A 20,570-nucleotide genomic window follows, 5' to 3' on the forward strand; every position below is an offset into this window, starting at 1 on the left:
TCAATACAAAATAAAAATTACTCCCTCCGTTCTTTTTATATAGGAAAATTTTCCATTTTGTGTGTTTTTTTTATATAGAAAATTTTGCCTAATTTGGTAACTTTGGAACTATGCCAATGTGAAAAAGTCTATCTTACCCTTGTTTTAATCCTTTATGAAGCTTTTAGTATGAGAGATTTTCAAGATAGTGGTAGACAAAAGTATAAATGAGCATTTAATTGAATAAATTTTGGTGAATGGATTTTTTACATCAATTTCCATTGTAAAAAAAATGTGCTCATATAGGTTATATGAGCACTATTTTGAGACGATACATAAGAGTAGAAGCAACCTCCCGCAGAGGCAAATAGAGGTTTTGCACATTTTTAAATGAAGTTTGAATGGAAAAAGGCCACAAAATTTTCAAGTTGGCCACATTGAAAGGAATTTTTACGGACTTTGCCAAAAATTTAAATAATTATGCACTATTTAAAATACGTTTTCAATAATCAAAGACAGTTAGAAGGTTAAATGAACACAAATTTTCATATTTTCACACAACTTTTCCAAATAAAAGACAAAAAAATGAATTTCTCTCATGTTAGAGCATAAGCTTCATTTTTGCAGCTATTTATATTCCATTCATTCCAACAGAGCATTTAAAGCCTCATTGAAGATTGAAACATAATTTAAGACATGCATTGATATTCGAGGAGAAATAAATGATATATTAGGGGTAAATTAAGAAAAAAATGACAAAAAAAGTTCGTTAAACTACTTTCTTAATCTTGATAAAAAATTAGTTGTGTCTATATAAAAAGAACGGAGGGAGTATTGTTTATTCCTCAAATTATTTTTTGCTGACTACTTGTCAATACGAATGACTTTTTGTACTGCCCCAAGACCACCTATTGAGTTGATGGTTTTAGTGCAACATATTCTTTCCATGGCAAACAAACATTAGTTTTATAAATAGTTTTCATTGTGCATTATATTTGTAAATAGTATTTTTAAGAGCATTATTTTTGTCGAAAGAGAGAGTCTAGAAGAAAATACTTGTTACACACATCATGATCCAACTAACCCATTTACCATAAAAACCCAATCCTTTCATCAAATCACCTGAAAAATCCCAGTTAACCCTGTCATAGGCCTTGCTAATATCAATTTTTAAAGTATACGACCGGAATCCATTACCAACCCTTCTCCTCATTCCATGCAATATCTCAAAAGTAACAAATATATTGTTTGTAATCAATCTGCCCTAAACAAAAGCAACTTGATTCTCGAAAATCACAATTGGTAAAATTCTCTTCAATCTATTAGCTACGACTTTAGGTCGAATTTTATAAAGGACATTACATAAAGAGTTGAGTATAAAATCTCTCACAATATCAGAGTTATCAACTTTTGAAATTAAAACAAGCAAAGTATCAAACAAACTATTAGAGATAATACCTTGTTGGAACCAGATCCTAAACCCCTCAACCACGTCGCCTCTAATAATATGCCAAAACTTATGAAAAAGGAAACATTCAAACCATCAAGACCTGGAGCCTTATCCAGATGCATTTGGAACACAACATCTCAAACCTCCTTATAACAAATATCAGACACTAATAACTCATTATCCTCTAGAGACACCCATGGTCTAACCAAACCTAGAATATGTTTCCTATCTGACTCTGATCTCTAGAAAGGGAATGAGAATAATTAAATATCAGGTTATGTATATCTAACACAGTGGATGTCCAAAACCCATCATCCACATGCAATCTGGTAATAATATTATGCCTTCCCCTTGCCTTGATCTTTGCATAAACGTACTTGTTGTTTTTATCTCTATATTGGTACCAAAACTATTTTGCCAACTGTTTGCGCCTCAAATCTTCTTGGGCAAGTACATTAATCCACTCCTTTAGTCGTTGATCATCCGAGGGGCCTAAAGAATCTTTCCCATCTTCTAGGAGGTGAGTAATGTAGCATTTCTCCAAAAGTCCATTTTTGTTATGACCCTGACTCTTCAAACAATCAAAAAACTTCTCTTTCTTGCCTATAATATTAGTACTACTCAAACTTGACCATGAAAAAATGATACCTTCTAGTTCTTCACCCACTAGCCACCTGTTATCTAATTTGAATTTTCCCTTAATAGTTTGAAAATTCCTAAAGTTTTTACAAGCAAAGCATCATGATCTGACACTGGAGAAATGATAGATTTCACAACTCCATCTTGGAATAATGAAGCCAAACCATGTTTGACATTGCCCTATCCATCTTTTTTATATATATAATAATATGATTATTACTTTTGCAGCTCTAAATATATTTGTAGTTTGAAGATGGAAAATCATAAAGGTTGTAGTCGCTAAGAGCTTCTCTAAACCTCATAAGAAGGAAATTTGAATAAAGGTTACCTCCTAGTTTTTCATCATTTGAGATCAAATCATTATAATCACCCATGCATAACCACGGTGTATCATCTTTAGCAGCCAAGGCTCAAAGTAAATTATAAGAAACCCATCTTTTATTTCTATCAGGAATCCCGTAATAACCGATTAGCCATTATTGCAAATCGTTAGAAGAATAACTGATTAGCCTTTATTGCAAACCGTTAGAAGAATTAACACTATCAATACAGTTTTGAGAATATCTGGTCACCAAAAGTTAGATAGAATTATTGTAGAGAAGAGCTAAGTCGTCACTCCTACCTACACAATCAACTAAAAAAAATTATCAAAATTAAAAAGCGTTTGAAGCTCCTCCATTCATACCCCATAAACTATCGTTTCCATAAAAAATGCCACATCTGAGCTACAGCACAAAGAAAAATCTCTGAGTACATTCACTGTCGGAGGGTTACCAAGCCCTCACCAGTTCTAGCTGAAGAGTTTCGTGGCCTCCGATTGTCCCTCTTTCCTGGAACAATTGATATCTTATTACCTGATAAAGTGGTATAGTTGCTAATTGATGAATCTTGAACTGGAGGAACAACAACAACAATATTTTATTTCTTGGATGTTTCTAGCCTCCTCGGGCTTGGACATTTTCTCATCTTCTCTAAGGCCTAGTTGCTTATCTTGGCCCAATGATAATAATATCAGTTTCCATAATTTGGAACTAGATCATGCTCGTTATGTAATTTATTAAAATAGAAAGAGTCTAAAATCTTAGGCTTTTATAGGTTCTTTTGATCCTCCAACAATTCGCACGATTATAGACAAAACATCAGGAGACTTATTCTTTCCAAACTCATGTAGCCATTGACTTTGCACTTGTGAATTCCTACGAGCTGGAACCCTAATTCGTTCATCCCAAATTGCCACTAACTCCTCCTTTTTCTAGTCAAGTCTTAAATCACGGAAAGAATCCGAGTGACCAAGTCTTCCACATAGAAAATAGAACGCATATAGGCGTTCACTGCGAAAAAAGAACATAAAAGGAGAAGCCATTGAATATACTATTTTCTTTCTCCCCCTCAAAGGTCATTGAATATCAAGTGTCACTCTTACCCTTATAAAATTGTTTGTGGAAAAGTTAAGATTCCTTGCATCATAGTGTAAAAAAGTTAAACATAGCTATTTTTTCTAACATGTAACCTGTTGGTAAGTCATGGACTTGTACCCAAAAGTTTTTTGATAACATTGGAACTTGCATGAGATCTTCATTCTCTTGAATGAGGCTTCATACCAAAAGATGTATGTTAAACGTCCAAGAGAAACCCTCAATAACTCGTTTGATATCAACATTGTTATAAAAGCGAAAAAGAAATCTTTTTGCACCGAGCTCCATTATAGTAACACCACCCAATCAACAGAAATATTCTTCATTCATTGGAAATTAACAACACTACATGTAAGAAACATCCTCACCATGCAAAACTCATACTTTTGTTGAATAGCAATGGCAAGTGCGGACACATTAAAGTCTTAATCCTCCTTAGCATCGATAGTTAGATTAGAAAAATTGTGCTCCATATATGAAACTAGGGTTTGATAATGAAGATTGAAATGAATAAGTTTACGGTTTAGAAAAAAGAAGAAAATAAGAAAAAGATGAATGGCGAAAGTGTGCTGCAGAGAGCATACGCTAACCATATTTAATTAATTTCATAAAATTTAAGTATCCACAGGGTATTTTGACAAAAAATAAAATTTCTCTCTTTTTAGATTATCATATTCTCTTTTAACTTGTATTTTAAAATCTCAAAAATTAGACAGAAGGACAATATAATATAAGGGACTAAAAAATATAAGAGTATAGCTTTCTAATTTTAAAAAGAAAAATAATTTTTTTACAAAGTATAAGGTGCTATTATAATTTTCTTTAAGACTATATTTGGTTCAATGCAATCAACTATGTAATGGAATGATGACTATATTACATAATTGATTATGATGTTTGAACATAATTTTTTCTTATTCCATAATGTAACGAGTATTACAAGTGTATTTACCATTATTTAAAATAATCTAATAGTCATTCTATTTAAAAACCTATGTAATGACCATTGTATTTACAATTCCTCAAAAGTTGGACCCTAACCAAACTCAACTTTAAGCTTGCTATCACCACCACCAATACAACCACAACCACAATCGCCATTAGATCCACCACTGCCACCACCACCACCACCATCACTGCTACCACTCTACCACTACCATTACTCTACCACCACCACTACTCCATTACAACCACCACCACTCGATTATCACCACCACCTGAACTAGCACACCACTATCGCTGCCACCTCAACCACTACTCCATCTCCACCATAACTATTACCGCCACTACCTCAACCATTGCTCCAACCATCGCCACCTCCTCAACCTCTACCATCACTTTATTATTAATATAAAAGAAATATTTGATCAGTTATTCATTATATCAAACAATTAAAGACTATTTAAATTTATAAATTTATTTGGACTAAAAAATTAAAAGAAAATAGGTAAAAAAATGAATGTAACAAAATAAAAGTTAAAGTAATTGAAAATTAATTTTTTAATATAATTTTATATATTTTCATTAAATAAATTAAATATATGACCAAACATTAAAATGGTGATGGTGGTGATGGTAAGATTATTGATAGTGGTAGTGGTATGATTGCGGTAGTGATAGTGTACTAATTATATTACATAATTATAAAGCAATATAAAAATGAGATGATGATAACATTTCATAAATTTTTTTTCAATTTTGTCATTCCATTACGATGCATTCTTTTATTGCACCACATTTTTTATTATCTATGATCAAACATAACCTAAATAAAAAGTTCGTTTATTAAAGAGATTTAAATAGTAATTTATGTCACAGTTTAGGGACTAAATAGTATTTGTAGTTTATTTTATTTCCCCCTTGACCTCGTTCATTCCTCCCTGTTCCTTAATCAGCGGTCTAATTCTGTCTTCTTTGTATGCCAAGACTAACCCCTAATTTGTCACACAGCACTGTAAAGCAAGCTTTAGCACTAGGATATTCAAGGTACTGCTTCCTATCTCCTTCTATAGAGAGAGGGAAATCAATTTTTTTTGATGAATTACTATGTATAATTGTGACTGCAAGCGGAGGAGTGCAAAGTAGAATCCAACAATATATACATCTTTTCATCTTGGAACCCATTGTAGCTACTTTGAACAATCTAGCTGCTGCACTGAAATGAGCAGTTCTAGGGAGGATTCTCCAGATTGGCTCCGTTGTTTCCAGGTATTTTTAAACGCAATTGATTAATGGTTTTCTCATCAGTTCATTTGTTTGTGTTTTGTTTGTTTAAATCTCGGTTCTGCTTCCTGCATTACCATTACATTGCTTGGGTTCTAATTTGAAAGAGCTTTTAAATTGTTGAACAGGCCCCAACTCGTTCAACTCTTATATTATCCTCGGATTCCGATTCTTTGCCAAATGTTACTCCTTCTAGGGATGTTAAAATTGAATCTCAATCTACAGAGGGAGGAAGCAATCATGATATTGTTCCTAGTGAAAATGGTGCAGAATCTCCGTCCAATAAGATTTCCAAAGCTAAGGCTCCAAAAAGAGCTGGAAGTTCACCAAAGAGGAAGAGGAAGAAGGAGGAAAGACAAGGTGAAATACTTTAAGTGTTTTAGATGAGAAATTTATTTTAATGTTACTAAGACATTTTCACTGTTACTACAGTGAAGTTACTTTGTCATTTGATTGGCTTATATTTATGTATGTTGTGCTTTCTAATTTTTATATAGGGAATGGGGTTGATGCACTAGCTGATGAAGAAGGAACATCTGATAAACATGTATGAGATCTTTACTCCAGCATTCTTTCGTGTTTATCTGAGTTTATATAAGATAATTACTTAACTTTGTTTAGAAAATCTGAGTTTATATAAGATAATTACTTAACTTTGTTTAGAAAATTTGCTTCTACAGTTGTAAAGTACTGCTTTCTGTATTATTAATTTTTAGGTTTGTTTAACTAATGAAAATTTTATGAACAAGACTATTGGAATGGGATGTTTCTTGGGTAGGAAGAATAGTTTTAAATCATGTATCTTCATGTGCAAATGAGAGGCACAACTTTTCCTAAGGAGAAAATGTGGCCACAAAGACTTTCTGTTCTTTTCTTGGTGTGCTTCCTATCATGTCTTTGACTCACAGATATTCTTATACAAGTATTTCATTTTGGCTAGTGGGTGCATTACATGGAATGACTACAGAAGTCTGAACAGATAACCATCATTATGGGCTCTCTCATTTTGAAATTAAAGGACGGCAGCATAGAGTTATTCCAGAGTAGAACAGGAAAATATGGGACTTGCTGCCTTTTCTATTTTGTGTGTTGTGGAGAGGAAAGAAAGGACTTCTGATAGAAAGGTCAAATTAGTTTTTATTCTCTAAATTGAAAGGAATAATATAAAAGTGAGCATAGTTTTCTGTAGTCAAATTGCTAGACACTAAGTTTTATTAACTGGTAGATGTGACATATAGCAACTTATACTCTTTTTTGGTGTTTCATTCTGTTCCTTTTCATTTTCACCTTTTCAATTTCTGTACACCTAGTGTATGGGAGTCAAATTCCTGTTGAGGCACCATATAGCTGATGCACAATAAATATTTGTAGTTTTTATCTAATTATTAATAGATAAAGGCCAGTCATATGCATTGTATACTGCAGTTAGACCATCCTTGCTATGCAGCTTTGAATATTATTGATCTGTAACTCTGCCTGAATGCGTTATTTTCTAAATATCAGAAATGATAATGCTGTTACGCTTCTGAAATGATTTTATAATTTCTTCATTTGATGAAACGTTTAGATTGCTGTCAAATGGTTGGCCACTGATAATAACCTGATAAGCACTTGTGCTGTTAAACAGGCTGCAAATCATTCTGTTTGGGCACTATCATCAGATTCCGAGTCTTATCCTGATAATAGCTCTAGGAGGGAGACAAAAAATAGTCAACTCAAAGAGAGTGTAGAGGACGAGGATGCAGTTGTTGGTAGCAGTGTAAAGTCTCCGTCAAAGAAGACCTTGAAGGAAAAATTTCCAAAAAAACTGTTAAAAGCTGAGGGTCATACAGTGAAGAAAGAGAAGAATAAAACTGATAATGTTCTGAAAAAAGGTATGGAATGAGTGGAGCAACACCTTTATTTTTTTTAGAATGGTTTTTGTCTTTTAACCTTCTAGAATTCAAAAAGAAAAGAAAAGAAAGTAGCTGTGGCCAATTTCTACCTTTTTTGAAGTGCATTAAATTTGATTCACTTTCTCTTTCCCTCTAGTCTCCTGCCCAAAATTTAAAAGTAAAGTGATAGAATTTGTTTACTCCAAGCTATGCAAATGATCATGATGATGCCACAGGAGATCATGATGATGCTGAAGTAGCAGATGAAGACACTTCTGAGAAGCATACTGGTCCTCAGGTGAGAATTATCAGAAGCAGACGTTGTTTGTTTCTCTGGTCATTGGTTCACAAAAATTGGCTTAACATGTTAAGAGTTTCAGGTTTCTTCGACAAGGCTGCCGTTGATGCTCTCTGAGAAAGTCAATCGTTCAAAGGTATGTTTCTGATTTGTCTTTGACATGTATTATTTCTTTTCTCCCCCTTTTAATTTTGTCCGAATATGCTTTCTATGAAAGATTTCGTTTGAATTTTCAAGATGCTGTCTCAAAATTAATGATGAGGCAGATTTAACCCCATGTACCAACAGGATTTATCGTCTTAACATTGGTTAAAGCAAGTCGAGCAGTGTATGTAACAGAGATAATTAAACAAGGGAAAGGAAATCATAAAAGCACTGCTCTAATTGGCATTAATTCAATAAATAAAACGATTGATTTATTTAAAGGCTTTAGCTTCAGTAGCTTTTATAGCGTATTTATGGATAAATTTAATGCATGGTCAAGTTAAAATGAAATAAAGTATTTTATCTATTAATGTTTTTAAATTATTATTTTTTAATTAACTTTAGTTTATAATTTAAGCTAGCAATTCTAAAAGTTGCTATTCCTAGACTCATGTTTCTAGTAATTTGATGTCAATTTCATGCATGAATAAAGAATGCGGAACATTTATTTTATTATTTTTTTGCAAAATTAATTTGTAGTTTATAATTGTGGGGAAAAGAATATGAATATGACTAGAATATTTCTTATTTTATGCATTTTGCATTCATGGTCTCAAGTAAACTGCATTTCTTAATTTTTTTGTTGGTTTGGAGTTTCCATTAATTTAATGCTATTGGATGGTACAATTTCACATGAGGAATTTAGACATGACGTAAGTTTAAATTACTTCGCGGAAAGAAAACTTAATTCTAATTCATTAGATTTATGAAGGTGGTTGAGAATTTATTTGAAGTGGGACTTGAAATTACACGTTCATTGGTGTTTCAGACTCATTCCTAGAAGTTTTTATTCACATTGATGAATTCAACCTAAGTTTGTCAATCAAATTCATCAAAGAAAGCATATTTATTATTAAATTCAAATTGCTTCATCCTATCATAAGGTATGCATTTTATATTTCATATGAAAAATATTGTGCTGCAACCGTTACATCATGGTTGCAGAAGCTTCATTTATATTGCAGTTAACAACATGCGCCATTTAAATCTATGGTCTTTACATGAATAAACATGTATACATGCACCCACATGATAACATGTATGCATATATAATCCATGCACATATACTTTCACATAAGCACTTGCATATAAGTGATCGACTAAAAGTTACAAGGTTTTTGCAGGCACTTGTTGAGTGTGAAGGTGAATCCATAGATTTGAGTGGTGACATGGGTGCCGTTGGACGAGTAGTATTTCCTGATACCTCAAATGGAAATCATGACATGTACTTGGATTTGAAAGGTGAATAGTTTTTGAAATTCTTAAATATCCATTTCTGTATAACTCTGGTAGAACTAGAATATAGCTGAGCTCTTAGTGGCTGAAACCATTTTGACTTACTTTTCAGAAATAAAATGTCTTCATGTTCTATTTCTCCTTCTGGAATCACAATGCTGGTGTTGTTTACTGTGTTTCTTATTTCCCTTTTGCTCTAAAACCCATTTACTTATATTTGGTCTCGTTTTGAGTTCTCGCTATATTTGTTTAGCCTCATGAATTTAGCTAATTGTTGAGCATGTCTTGATAAATCGACGTAGATCTGATTGGTTTAACTTTGGCTGTTTCAGGAACAATATACAGAACAACAATAGTTCCTTCCAGGACATTTTGCGTTGTATGTCATAATCTGTACAGGAATTTTTCAGATTCAAACCCCACCCCACTAAACACCATAAAAGAAAAAGATTATTTAATGTCAACTTTCTTTTTTTTTTTTTTTCACCCCCTTCTTTTTCCTCCTATTTTATATCATTCTACATTTCTCTCTCTGTTGTTTCTTACTTTACTACTAGATTGCTGTTATATAACACAGACACATTCTTGTTTCAGGTTAGCTTTGGTCAGTCAGAGGCAAAGGTTCGTCCACTATTTGCCTTTCTCCTCATTGGGGTCTTTGGTTGGTTTGTGAAGTATATGTATGTGCTCCATTTAAAAAAAAAAAAAAATTTTAATTTCATCCTTATTGTAGCGTGACACGCTATACCTGGCTGCACTTTCAGTATATTAGATTAGGATGAAATCGCTTGTTTTCAATAAAATAGTTTTTCAATGTTTGCTTGTTTTGGTCCTCGTTGGCTTTGCTCTCCAAAAGTGCATGGAAAAATCTGTTGTTATAATCTGACATATTGGACTTGTATTATTTGGTTAGATAGAGGCTATCATGAATGACTTCATTCAGCTAAAAGCACAGTCTAATGTCTATGAAGCCGAAACTATGGTCGAAGGTCAGAATTCTTTTATGTCTGTGACTTTCCTATATGATATTTGGAAGTAAAAGATATTATTCTGAGCTGTAGTTTGTTCTTCCCTGTAATGACTTTGCATAAGCAGGAACTCTTGAGGGGTTTTCTTTTGACTCAGAAGATGAGGTTGACAGGATGCCTAAAGCTATATCTCATCACACTGATCAAAATGAAGGCAATGAAGAACAAACCAATGGAAAAACTAAAAGAAAAGCTGAGAAATCATTTGTATGTTTAAGATCTTTCTCTGTAATTGCATCTCTCACACCTATGGATCCCATATATATATATATATATATATATATATATATAATGAAAAGAATGCAAGAAATGTATAAGAAACAAAAAACAACTCAGCATTTGTTCTGCTTTAATTTAATGTAATTGTTCAATCATTGCTTAATTGCAATCCTGGGAATGCAGGGAGGACAAAAGAAGAGCAAAACTGGAGGAGGAAAGCCGCAGCCTGGAAAGAGAGCAAGAAACAAAGCTCAAGCATCAAAGAAGACCAAGACTAAGAAATGAGAGTGATGTGTTTTCTCCTCCTGTTTTTCATTAAATATTAATATCATGCATGTTTCATATATAATGACTTGCAAACAACCTTACATCGACACTAGCTCATGATAATACAATAGAAAATCACAAGTACATTTTAGTATCTGTACCACTATAAGGTATGCTTCTTGAATGACTTACTAGAAAATGTTGATTCAATTTGGACCGCATTCAATTAGTGCCGAGAATTTCAAGTTCTAATGTAACTATGAATGAATTCAATTAACAACAATTCAATATATATTACATTTCCAGCAAATATTACTGGCTCTAAGATGAGCTGCTTAAAGCTGTAATTCTCATCTATTGGGAGTTCAAAAGCATATTATCCTGCAAGATTTGTCAGCTCCATTGATCTGTTAGATCCATTCTGGTGAGCATTTATGTTCTCAAGGTTAGATTGATGACGAAGAGAAGAATCCACAATGGAAGGGGCAGGATGGCATTTGAGGAAGAGGCCATCTTCACAGTCTCACCGTCGTTGGGCTTGTGAATTACTGTATTAGGGATGGAAGTACCATCAGATATTCTAATCCTGTATTAGAGAAAAATTTATTACTAAATAATTTACATTTTTATAGAAAAAAATGTGATCTGATTAGTGTATTAGGTAAAGTTTAAGGGAACAACACTAGTTTACCAATTCATATAAAGTAGCATACCCGTTGGCATTAGGGCAGAAAACAATATCATAATCATAAGCCTTGCATGTAAAAGTGCTGGTGCCATCATCAAAGGCATAGCTATAAGCTCTTGGGCAAGCTCGTTTGAAAATGCTTGAATAAAAGGAAGGACGACAAGTCGTTGGGTTAGCAAACTCTCCACTGCAGCAGTACTGGTCAAGACCAAATGCTTCACATGCACTCTTACATGCCACAACTCCCCCACTTTCTCCACCTTCCTCACCTTCCCCACCAACCACTTGGAGTTCCTTTGGGCATCCTGTTTAAATTGACAGATTTCAAAGGATTAGGTCACCAAATATGACGCATGTTTTGCTTGTTCAATAATTAAGCTCTTGAAATAATAATAAGGGAATGTCGGATAAAATTAACTGTTTCAGTAATTATTAACTAGCTGTTATAGTAGCGTTTAGCTATTTTAGTAGCTATTAACTGTTTAATTAAATGTTATAGGAGTTAATTTTCTATAATGTACTATTTTAACTTTTAAAAATTAATTCAAATACTATGTTAAATAGCATTTATTGAAACGTCAAAAGCCACGGCCTCCTAAATTTAGCTTTGAACTTGGCTTTTGAAAGTTTTATGCAACACCTTTTAAAATTACAAAAACCTTTGTGACTGATTTTTTTTTTTTTAATTAATCAAGCCTTACAAATTTTATTATAATGTAATTTTTTGGAGGGTTAATTTAGCTCTGGGTAAAAGCTCATTGATATATCAAAGATGGTATCTTTAACCAAAAATGACAAATAGAAGTATAACATATAATCTTGAAGGACATAAAATTGAAAGTGATAAAATCTTTACCCATATTGATATCTGAAGCGCAACCAGTTGCATTACAAGCACCTTGGACTCCACGAGGTGCTGCAAGTAGAGGCAAATTGTAACCATCTACAATGCTCACATCATAGAAATCCTTGTTATTCTCTGTACCAAGTGTTATTTCAAATAGCGACGCAGGTGGAGCTGCTCCATTTCCTTCACATTCCAGTTTCCCCCCACAATCCCCTGTTTGGCAAGACCCAACTCCATACTCATTGAAAGTGCAACCAGTCCTCGCCCATATCCGGCCTGACCATCCCGGAACTGTTGGAATCCTCAAGCTCTGCCCTGGGTCCAACCGGAATCCGGTTGTAGGGAGCTGTGGAGTACCGGAACCTGCTAGTGTACCAGGCCATATGGCATGTGGGCAATTGTTTGTTACTGTGAATGTGCAGGCATATGAGCTTGAAACTAAAAAAGCAGTGAAAATTAAAAGGAGAATTGGGATAATCTTCTGCAGCTGCGACATGTTAGGGTTAGAATGATATTTCTCATGGTACGGCTAACCCTAGATATTGTATTCTGGAGAATCTACAAGAAAGGCTAAACCCCAAACTGAAAGGTTGCTTTGCTTTGCTAATCTCTCAGCCGCAAAATAACCTTATTTGGGTTTGGTATTTTCTTTTTCCATGGCAGCCTCATCAAGAAGGAATTCCTTTCTTTATTAAGACACACTTCTTTTATCTCCTTCCTCCTCAAGAATAATAATATCAGTTTAAAGGAATTAAATAAATCAACAAAAGAATCAATAGACGTAATTTGATGATGCTAAAAGCTTGATGCTAGGTTTCCTCCATAAGAAACATAAATAATTAATTTCTTTAAATACATTGCTGCATCTAACAGATAAAATTTGCTTGGACAACAAGGAATTCACAGTTCAGTGTCAATCCTCTACAAGACCTAGGAAAGAGAAATGTTCTAATTGATGTCAGTTTAGTATCGAAGCAAACTTACTGCAACAGTAACAATGGCAATTCAGATTGCCAAGCACAATTAAGGAAATTTGACTTGAACAAAAATTAGAGCAGAAGAAAGAAATGTAAAATGTAAGATCTGAATTCCATAGTAATAACATAAGATGAGGATACATACAGTTTATACACACACCACATGAGCTGTTATACAAATTGACTATGCCAAGGTAATGATAAAATCCCACAGGAAGAACATGGCTGCAGATCTTAAACATAAATTGAATGACAAAGAATGTGAAGAAGAAAACAACAATATTACATTGAACCCCCCAAGAGTATAGTGGAGAGGCCACAGCCTTTGCCAATCAAACCTTGAGAATACAGATTAGCAAGGGAGAATTACAATCAATCAATATGCATTAAGCATGTTAGGAAATTCAGCAACTTAGAAACCAGGCCAGTGATAAGCTCTATGGTCCAAACATGCTTTCAAGACCATGAAAGGGGGGGCCTCATGAGAACTGTCAAGCTCACCTTAAAAGAGATTCCTGAGTTCCAGCACTTCCACTTCTAATGAGCTCATCAACTAAGCCCACCACAGAAGATTCGGTATTTATATTGCCTCAGCCATTCATCACTTGATGACTGTGTCAATTAACTTTCATCTGTCACAGCCAAAGACATACTACACAGTTAAATTACATTATAACGTAGATGGCTATTGGCTCTTCGGACCAACTCGGACCAACATCAACTCCTGTCAAACATGGCAAGATCTTGGGAAGTTAGACCTTGAGAGACACCACCAACATGAAGCACTGACAGGCAATTCCTCAACAGAAACACGAAGCAAACTAACACAGCATTTCCTCAATTCATCAGCACAATTGGTTACCTTATCATTTTTCCACTGCAAAAAGGAAAACCACCAAAATGAGAGAAAGATAGGTAAACTACTGTAATTAAAGAAACATCTTAAAATGTAATAATTAATTCATCATTGCATAAAACATATTAAAATCCTCTTGAATTGTACATACTTCAATCCCTGCAAAAATAAAAACAAAACGAAACAAAACAAAACTAAACAAAAAAACAAAATGAAAATGAAATTCAAATGAAACAAAACTAAGCAAACAACACAAACAAAGCAATGAATGGCCAATTGTTGCTCTTTCAACCTGCAATAAACTAAACAAGCCAAAGTAAAGAACCAAGTTAAGTTTTCTACCAAAAATAAAGCATAAAGGTCACAAATTCGAATAACTTGAATAAACCTGTGCAGCATTAGTCAATAATGCCCAAAAACAACAAATATCCAAAATCAAGGACACTGAAAATAGCTTAGAGAACTAACATATAAAGAGGAATGTATGAAAGCAGAATTATAAAGTTTAACATGTTTGAGAGCAAAGAAGAGGAACAACAATCAGTATTAACAAATGTCACCACACAATATTCTGCTTCTACAAATAAAAAAATCTGCACTAAAGAAGCATGTACAGAAAAGGGGAAAAAACATAAGGTAGAAAAGAAAACAGCTTAGGAAAGAAGTACATCACTAAAGTTACTAATAAACAACACTGCATTAAAGTCTTATAGAAGACCTGAAAGCATCCTGTCACAGTTAAAGTTCAAAATGAACAATAAGACTAAAATAGAACTAATTCAAGTTGAGTGTCATAAGTGAATTGAGCCTGTCCAATATTCCTACTGAAAGTCAAACTATTGCTACATAGCATTAAACATGAAAAGAAATATCAAGTTCCTACAGGCGGGAGGACACATAAGGTCCACCATTAGAGTAACCGCATTGAGTTTCCATTATCCATATTTGTTCCATGAGGAAAAAGACAAAAAGAAGGGGGGGGGGGGGGGAGTTGATTTCAGAGGAACATTATGAGTAAAATGAGGATGAGTCATTTCAGTTATATGATAGATATATCTAGTTCATATCCATGCCATCCCCAACTTGGCTGCAGATGGGACCAACAGCAGAGAAAGATCTCTCAAAAGGAGAAGGATGAAGCTGTGCATCGCGCCTGCGCTTAAAAGCACAGCTATCAGTAGGGGAACTGTCAGCATCAATCTTCCTTCTAACTCCTCTCACTGCCTGCTCCTCAGCTGGAGAAAGGGGGAAAATCTGACCGCTTGCTCGACAAAGGGAATTATGGTTATCATACAAAATTCTCTGGTTACAGTTCTTGTCGCAGATATGAGTGAGACCAGTTAGTTTGCAGCGATACATATTTCCACACACATGTTCATTTTCACATTTCCAATCGCATTTGTGGACAGGAATTGGCCCATCTCGGCCGAGAATAGTGGACAGATAAATAACGTTGGCAGGACCTGATACCATGGATTTTCCATATACCTCCATTGCTTCGTTGTAAATTTCAACAAATTCAGCAATCTCTCGCGTCTTTGCTCCCAAAAGGCTCTTGCCCCAAATGTCTGCAAAGCCCAACAGAACGGAGGAAACAGTCAAAGCTTGACACAGAGAGAGAGATTCCAAAGAAGTGGATAAAGCCAGCATTCTTTCCTTCCTTTTTATTTTTCAATTTAATTTTTTTGCTCAAAATATTTCTTATTAAACTAAGCTGCACCCTTCATTTCAATTAATGAAATTGCAACGAACATCCTTGCTTTCCCCTTTTTGAGAACCCCAAAAGAACCCACCATTGATTTGCCACTCTTTTGTTTTGATTCTTCATCCCGTTGACTTTTAATTTGTCCCAATGAAATTGCCAAATGGGAATTAAAAAGCATGATCTAGTTTAAATTCTAGCCGGGAAATATTATAAGTAAACTATACAAACAATAATACTGAAAAATTGCAGGAAAACGGATCACATGATAATGGGTATATTTTATGACTATCATAAAGATTCGGTCCCATAAAAAAAAGAAAAAAAAAAAACACAATTTTGTAACATAATATGATTTTCATGCAATGATGAGCAGATCTGAGCTGTATATTAGAGAAAGAGCCAAAAAGCTGAAACAAGATTTGGATAAAAAAAAAAAAATCTAATTGGCATAAAATGCAATTCAGAATCTTTAAGAGAAACAGTAAAACTTAAAAAAGGAAAAAAATTAACTCACTTGATCTCCAAATAAGCGAAAAAAAGAGTGATGAAACAGCTCACAAGCGAAATCCCAGTCGTCGTCTTCGAACGTTGACCTGCAAAAACCCTAACTTTCTTCTTTACCTAACTATCTCTCTTGAAATCAACGAAAACGGTAACAATTAAAAAGAAAGAAACGAAGGCAGAAGGGAAAAGAAGGTAAGAAGAGCATTTATAGAGGAGAGAAAGGATAGTGGATCAGTGGGGTTGTTGACGTCGCACGTACAAACAAAAATGAAATTAAAATTAAAAATAAAAAATGAGTTAGGGGAATTTACAGAAATACCATTAGATTTGAAGATGTGGATGAAATTGAAGTCGTGTTTCAGTATTTAGTGCTGCAAATGTGGATAATATGCGGAAAATGAAAATCTCTTTCTTTTGACTCGTCACGTGCGCAACGGCTCTCTTTGTCTCCGCTTCCGCTGCTATGACTTTTATTTCTAATTAACACTTGACGCGTGTGTCTCAGTTCCTTTATACTCGCTTCGCTGCTGTAATATTATTATTATCTCAGCCCGCAAAGCCCATTTCATTTCCTAGTTCTTGTATTTAAAGGCCCAGCTGGTGAGTTTGATACAGTATTTCTAATAGAGTGACGGTAGATGGATAGTGATGATCCGGATCATTTCACTGATTGAATTTGAATTGTCCTTTTTACCCTTAAAAATTAAGATTTACTATCTCCGTTCCATAATACTTGTCACATTTGAAAAAATAATTTATTCCAAAATACTTATTATATTTATGGTTTCAATGAGTAATAAATATTCTTTTTCGTGTTTACCCTTTGTATGTGACAAATAATTATTACTTTAATTTAATGATTTTCTTAGAGAATTAGTATTAAATTAAGGTAATATAATTAATTTACTCAATAATTTATTATAACTTAAGTAAATTTAATGATTTTCTTAAAAAATGTGAAATTTTAAATGTAATAAGTATTATGGAACATAGGTGGTATAGAAAGAGAATGAAAAATTGAATTCATTGTCTTTCCTATCAACATCCCACTACCTAGTGATAAATACTTGTTTACATTTCTAAATATATATATTAGGCGACAACATTAATTGTTTTGTCCATAGACTTTTCAATCCAACTTAAGTCCATTTTCTTTGTAGGATAACTTGTGAAATGTCCTAAAACATAATACTTGTAAAATGTAACAGACTGATTTTTCTTTTAGTGTCGGTAATAGTGATTTACCGGTATGTGAATAGTACCATCGGTCCGGGACTTGGTATTATTTTAGTCCGGAAAAATTTCTATGCCTATTTACTATTTTATTTACTATTTTTGGAGCATGTTTGCATGATTTAGGTGGGTAGAAAATATTTAATGAATATTTTTGGAGAGTTTATGTATTAAATGCATAATATTTCTAGTGTGGTATATTAAGAAATAAATGAGGAATTATTTTAGTGGAGTTAATTTAATTAATTGGTGGAGTTAAATAAGAAGTAGAAGAGAATTATTTGAGGAATATTTAGAGCCATTGGATGAGATTACTTAGGACTTGATCTTAGCCACACATTCTGCATGATTTTAGGAAGTCAAATTTGACTTTGGCACTTAAAAGTAAACACCACAACATTTTTGTCTTTCTTCTCTTCTCTTCTCCACGCCATTTCCATCTTCTTCCTTCTTCTTTCATTTTCTTCATTTTCTTACCTCCAAATTTACCACCAAACTACCTAATTAAACCATAGAATAGGACTTAATGCTTAAGAATCAAGGAGTAGAAGTTGAGATTTGTGATTAAAAGCAAAGAGAAGTGAAGTTACCATTGAAGCAAGTAAGTTGTGGTTTTTGAGTTTTGTGAATTTTTAAGTAGAATTCATGGTTTAGACATGTTATTGATGCATTAAATCATGCTCCAACTATTTCTTTTGTCAAGTTTTGCTTTTAATGTTGATTTTTCATGCTTTGAAGAGGTTGGAGAACTATCCTCAAAGGGTAAAGAGAAAGCCAAGGAGTAAGGCTTTCCAAGCTTTTTCAAGTTTGTTAATAAGGTTAGTGCAATAATACTTTCACTTGTTTAAGTTGTTTTTACATGGTTAGGGTTTTGCACATATGTTAGGAACTTTGTATGTTTTGTTGAAATTGCTGAATTTTAATGTGAGATGTGTTCTGCCGTGGGATTGGAACTCATTTTTGACCCCTTTATACTTCCCATTTGTTTCTGACTTCTTCATGAAAGTTGTAGATCTATTTCTCAGTTTTCCAAAACATATTCTTATGTCTAATTCCAATACTTGTAGCTCAACTTATGATTTAAATACCAAAACTGGTTCTGTTATGATGTCTTACCTGTCTATCCGAAATGATTGTCCATTTTGACCACTCAAATGGAAAACTAACGTCTTATGTTCTTCATAAAAGTTATATCTTTACTTCTTATCTTTCCAACCCATCCTCTTGTGTCCAAATTGGAGATACATAGCTCAACTTATGGCTAAAACACCCAAACTGACTCTGTTGTGTCGGGCCACATGCATTACTAAATTGAGTGCCCATTTTGACCACTATAATGACAAGATTAGGTTCTGAGTTCTTCATAAAAGTTGTTTCCCTGTGTCTTGAGAATTCTCTCGTTCTAGATTGGTTTCATTTGAGTGTTTGGTGAAGTAGGAATTCAAGAAACATTGGACTTGGTTCTGCTGAATCAGGTCTGATATGTTGGTCTGTGTTCTGAGCTTTTGTTTGCTATCTTACTCTGTGATCTGGGCTGTGGTCCCTTCTGAACATTTGTATCATTTTGTCTTAGCTTTCTAATGAATCTGATTTCATTTAATTTGGAGACCCATAACTCAAATTATGTGTTAAAAACCCAGCAAAGGTCAAGTTTATGAAAATGCTGCAAAGTTCTTGATTTATGTACTTTGATACTATATTAAGTATATATATATCTATAATGTTTTGAGTAATGAGTATTAAGAAATGAAGAGGTTTTGATTAAAAATCATTGCTTTTGTGAAAGAATGATTTTTATTTGGGCTCTACTATGCATGATTGAGACGTGGTATGATGAGATGGATTTTGTTATTGTGAAGCTATGATCATATGCTAGGGTTATCAGCCCTTATAAATAGGCGGACGCGCTTATTTGTGTGATGGGGTGGTGCTTTCATAGGCCACGATTGTGTGATGGGGGTGGTGCTTTCATAGGCCACGGTGGTGCTTTCATAGGCCACGAGTATGTGATGGGGGTGGCGCTAATATAGGCCACGATCAAATCTGCTTATGTTCATTCTGCATGAGTACGAGCCTCAACAAAAAATGAAATTTTATTGTTGCTATAAAAGAATGAAGACATATTTGTATTTATAATCTTCTCATTGATTTCAAAGTATTTGAATTAAATGAATGCGATTTCGGTATTTATATAGTTGAGTAATTTAAGATTTGCCTTGGCTATTCTTGTTAATTAAATTGTTGGTTATTTAGCACCACTGAGTCTTCCACTCAGCGCGTTGATTTTTATCACTCGCAGGTTAGGAGCGGAGGGTGTTCTTCAAGACTAGAGGAGGAGCATCAGAGTAGATATCACATTTTGGATAGGATATTTTGTAAATGGTGATTTTTGGCATGTATATAAATATTGTGTTGTGAAGGTTGGATATAATAAGTTTATAATGTATTAAGAGTTATGATTGTGTAAGGAAATAACATCTTATTATATTTTTGGTGTATGATGATTATAGATTCCTTGAAAAGAATGTGTTTCGAATTTTATGCGTATGCTGATGGATATTTAGAAGTGCTTGTGGTATGTTGTGCTGAATTGGAGTTTTGGGGGTTTGGAGAAAATTGGAAGTGTGTATATTTTCTTTGTGTGGCAAGTTAATTTTTAGGGGAAACTCTTGCGAAATTTTCGTAGGAATTTCCTTAAATATTATTTTTGTAAAACAAAAAAAAAAATGTTAATTACTTGCCTCCTTATGAAAATTTAACCACTTCTAATTTGTGATCTAGCTTTAATAAGTGACATAGGACGGTGCTCCGGCACCGATCGTGGCATCCGCCGTCTGGTTCTCCGGGATTGGCCGGTGGGTGTTACATTTTGTGGTATCAGAGCATAGGTTTAGACGATTCTAGGATATATTATTTGGTATGAGAGTT

At 33.8% G+C, this 20,570-nt stretch overlaps 3 protein-coding genes across 4 annotated transcripts; 1 reads left to right on the forward strand and 2 right to left on the reverse strand.

Annotated features, from left to right (window-relative positions):
* Positions 1–5,352: 5,352 nt before the first annotated feature.
* Positions 5,353–11,042, forward strand: BIN4 (double-stranded DNA binding protein). Its single transcript, XM_089721186.1, has 12 exons — positions 5,353–5,691; positions 5,835–6,066; positions 6,204–6,253; positions 7,334–7,580; positions 7,817–7,878; positions 7,961–8,014; positions 9,207–9,324; positions 9,651–9,697; positions 9,913–9,939; positions 10,232–10,307; positions 10,414–10,553; positions 10,749–11,042. Exons 1-12 carry the CDS (start codon positions 5,644–5,646, stop codon positions 10,848–10,850), a joined length of 1,203 nt encoding a protein of 400 aa, XP_089577312.1. The 5' UTR covers positions 5,353–5,643; the 3' UTR covers positions 10,851–11,042.
* On the reverse strand, positions 10,841–13,280 carry LOC149496308 (Pathogenesis-related thaumatin superfamily protein). 2 transcript variants are annotated; one of them, XM_089721188.1, is made up of 3 exons: positions 12,377–13,280; positions 11,546–11,825; positions 10,841–11,380 (listed from the first exon to the last, which is right to left on the reverse strand). In XM_089721188.1, the coding sequence occupies exons 1-3, from the start codon at positions 12,861–12,863 to the stop codon at positions 11,356–11,358; spliced, it is 792 nt and encodes a 263-aa protein (XP_089577314.1). In that variant the 5' UTR covers positions 12,864–13,280; the 3' UTR covers positions 10,841–11,355. The 2 variants fall into 2 exon arrangements, with proteins under 2 accessions (XP_089577314.1, XP_089577313.1); XM_089721187.1 differs by having other exon boundaries at positions 11,034–11,418.
* A 155-nt stretch (positions 13,281–13,435) lies between these two features.
* LOC149496309 (cyclic AMP-responsive element-binding protein) lies at positions 13,436–15,694 on the reverse strand. Its single transcript, XM_089721189.1, has one exon. The coding sequence runs from the start codon at positions 15,692–15,694 to the stop codon at positions 15,257–15,259; it is 438 nt and encodes a 145-aa protein (XP_089577315.1). The 3' UTR covers positions 13,436–15,256.
* Positions 15,695–20,570: the final 4,876 nt, after the last annotated feature.

Source organism: Jatropha curcas, chromosome 5 (assembly GCF_041381405.1).
Source record: "Jatropha curcas cultivar XTBG-Jc1 chromosome 5, XTBG_Jcur_1.0, whole genome shotgun sequence".
Taxonomy (NCBI): Eukaryota; Viridiplantae; Streptophyta; class Magnoliopsida; order Malpighiales; family Euphorbiaceae; genus Jatropha; species Jatropha curcas.

What these genes read in the sequence shown, in the direction of transcription:
- BIN4 (XM_089721186.1), top strand. Translation starts at nt 5,644, where the DNA reads ATGAGCAGTTCTAGGGAGGATTCTCCAGATTGGCTCCGTTGTTTCCAG. An exon ending in TGATAATGTTCTGAAAAAAG is followed by an intron (nt 7,581 to 7,816) that starts GTATGGAATGAG and finishes ATGATGCCACAG; the next exon opens with GAGATCATGATGATGCTGAA. An exon ending in GAAAAGCTGAGAAATCATTT is followed by an intron (nt 10,554 to 10,748) that starts GTATGTTTAAGA and finishes CTGGGAATGCAG; the next exon opens with GGAGGACAAAAGAAGAGCAA.
- LOC149496308 (XM_089721187.1), bottom strand. Translation starts at nt 12,863, where the DNA reads ATGTCGCAGCTGCAGAAGATTATCCCAATTCTCCTTTTAATTTTCACT. An exon ending in CGCTTCAGATATCAATATGG is followed by an intron (nt 11,826 to 12,376) that starts GTAAAGATTTTA and finishes CAATTTAAACAG; the next exon opens with GATGCCCAAAGGAACTCCAA. An exon ending in TTCTGCCCTAATGCCAACGG is followed by an intron (nt 11,419 to 11,545) that starts GTATGCTACTTT and finishes TCTCTAATACAG; the next exon opens with GATTAGAATATCTGATGGTA.
- LOC149496309 (XM_089721189.1), bottom strand. Translation starts at nt 15,694, where the DNA reads ATGGAGGTATATGGAAAATCCATGGTATCAGGTCCTGCCAACGTTATT.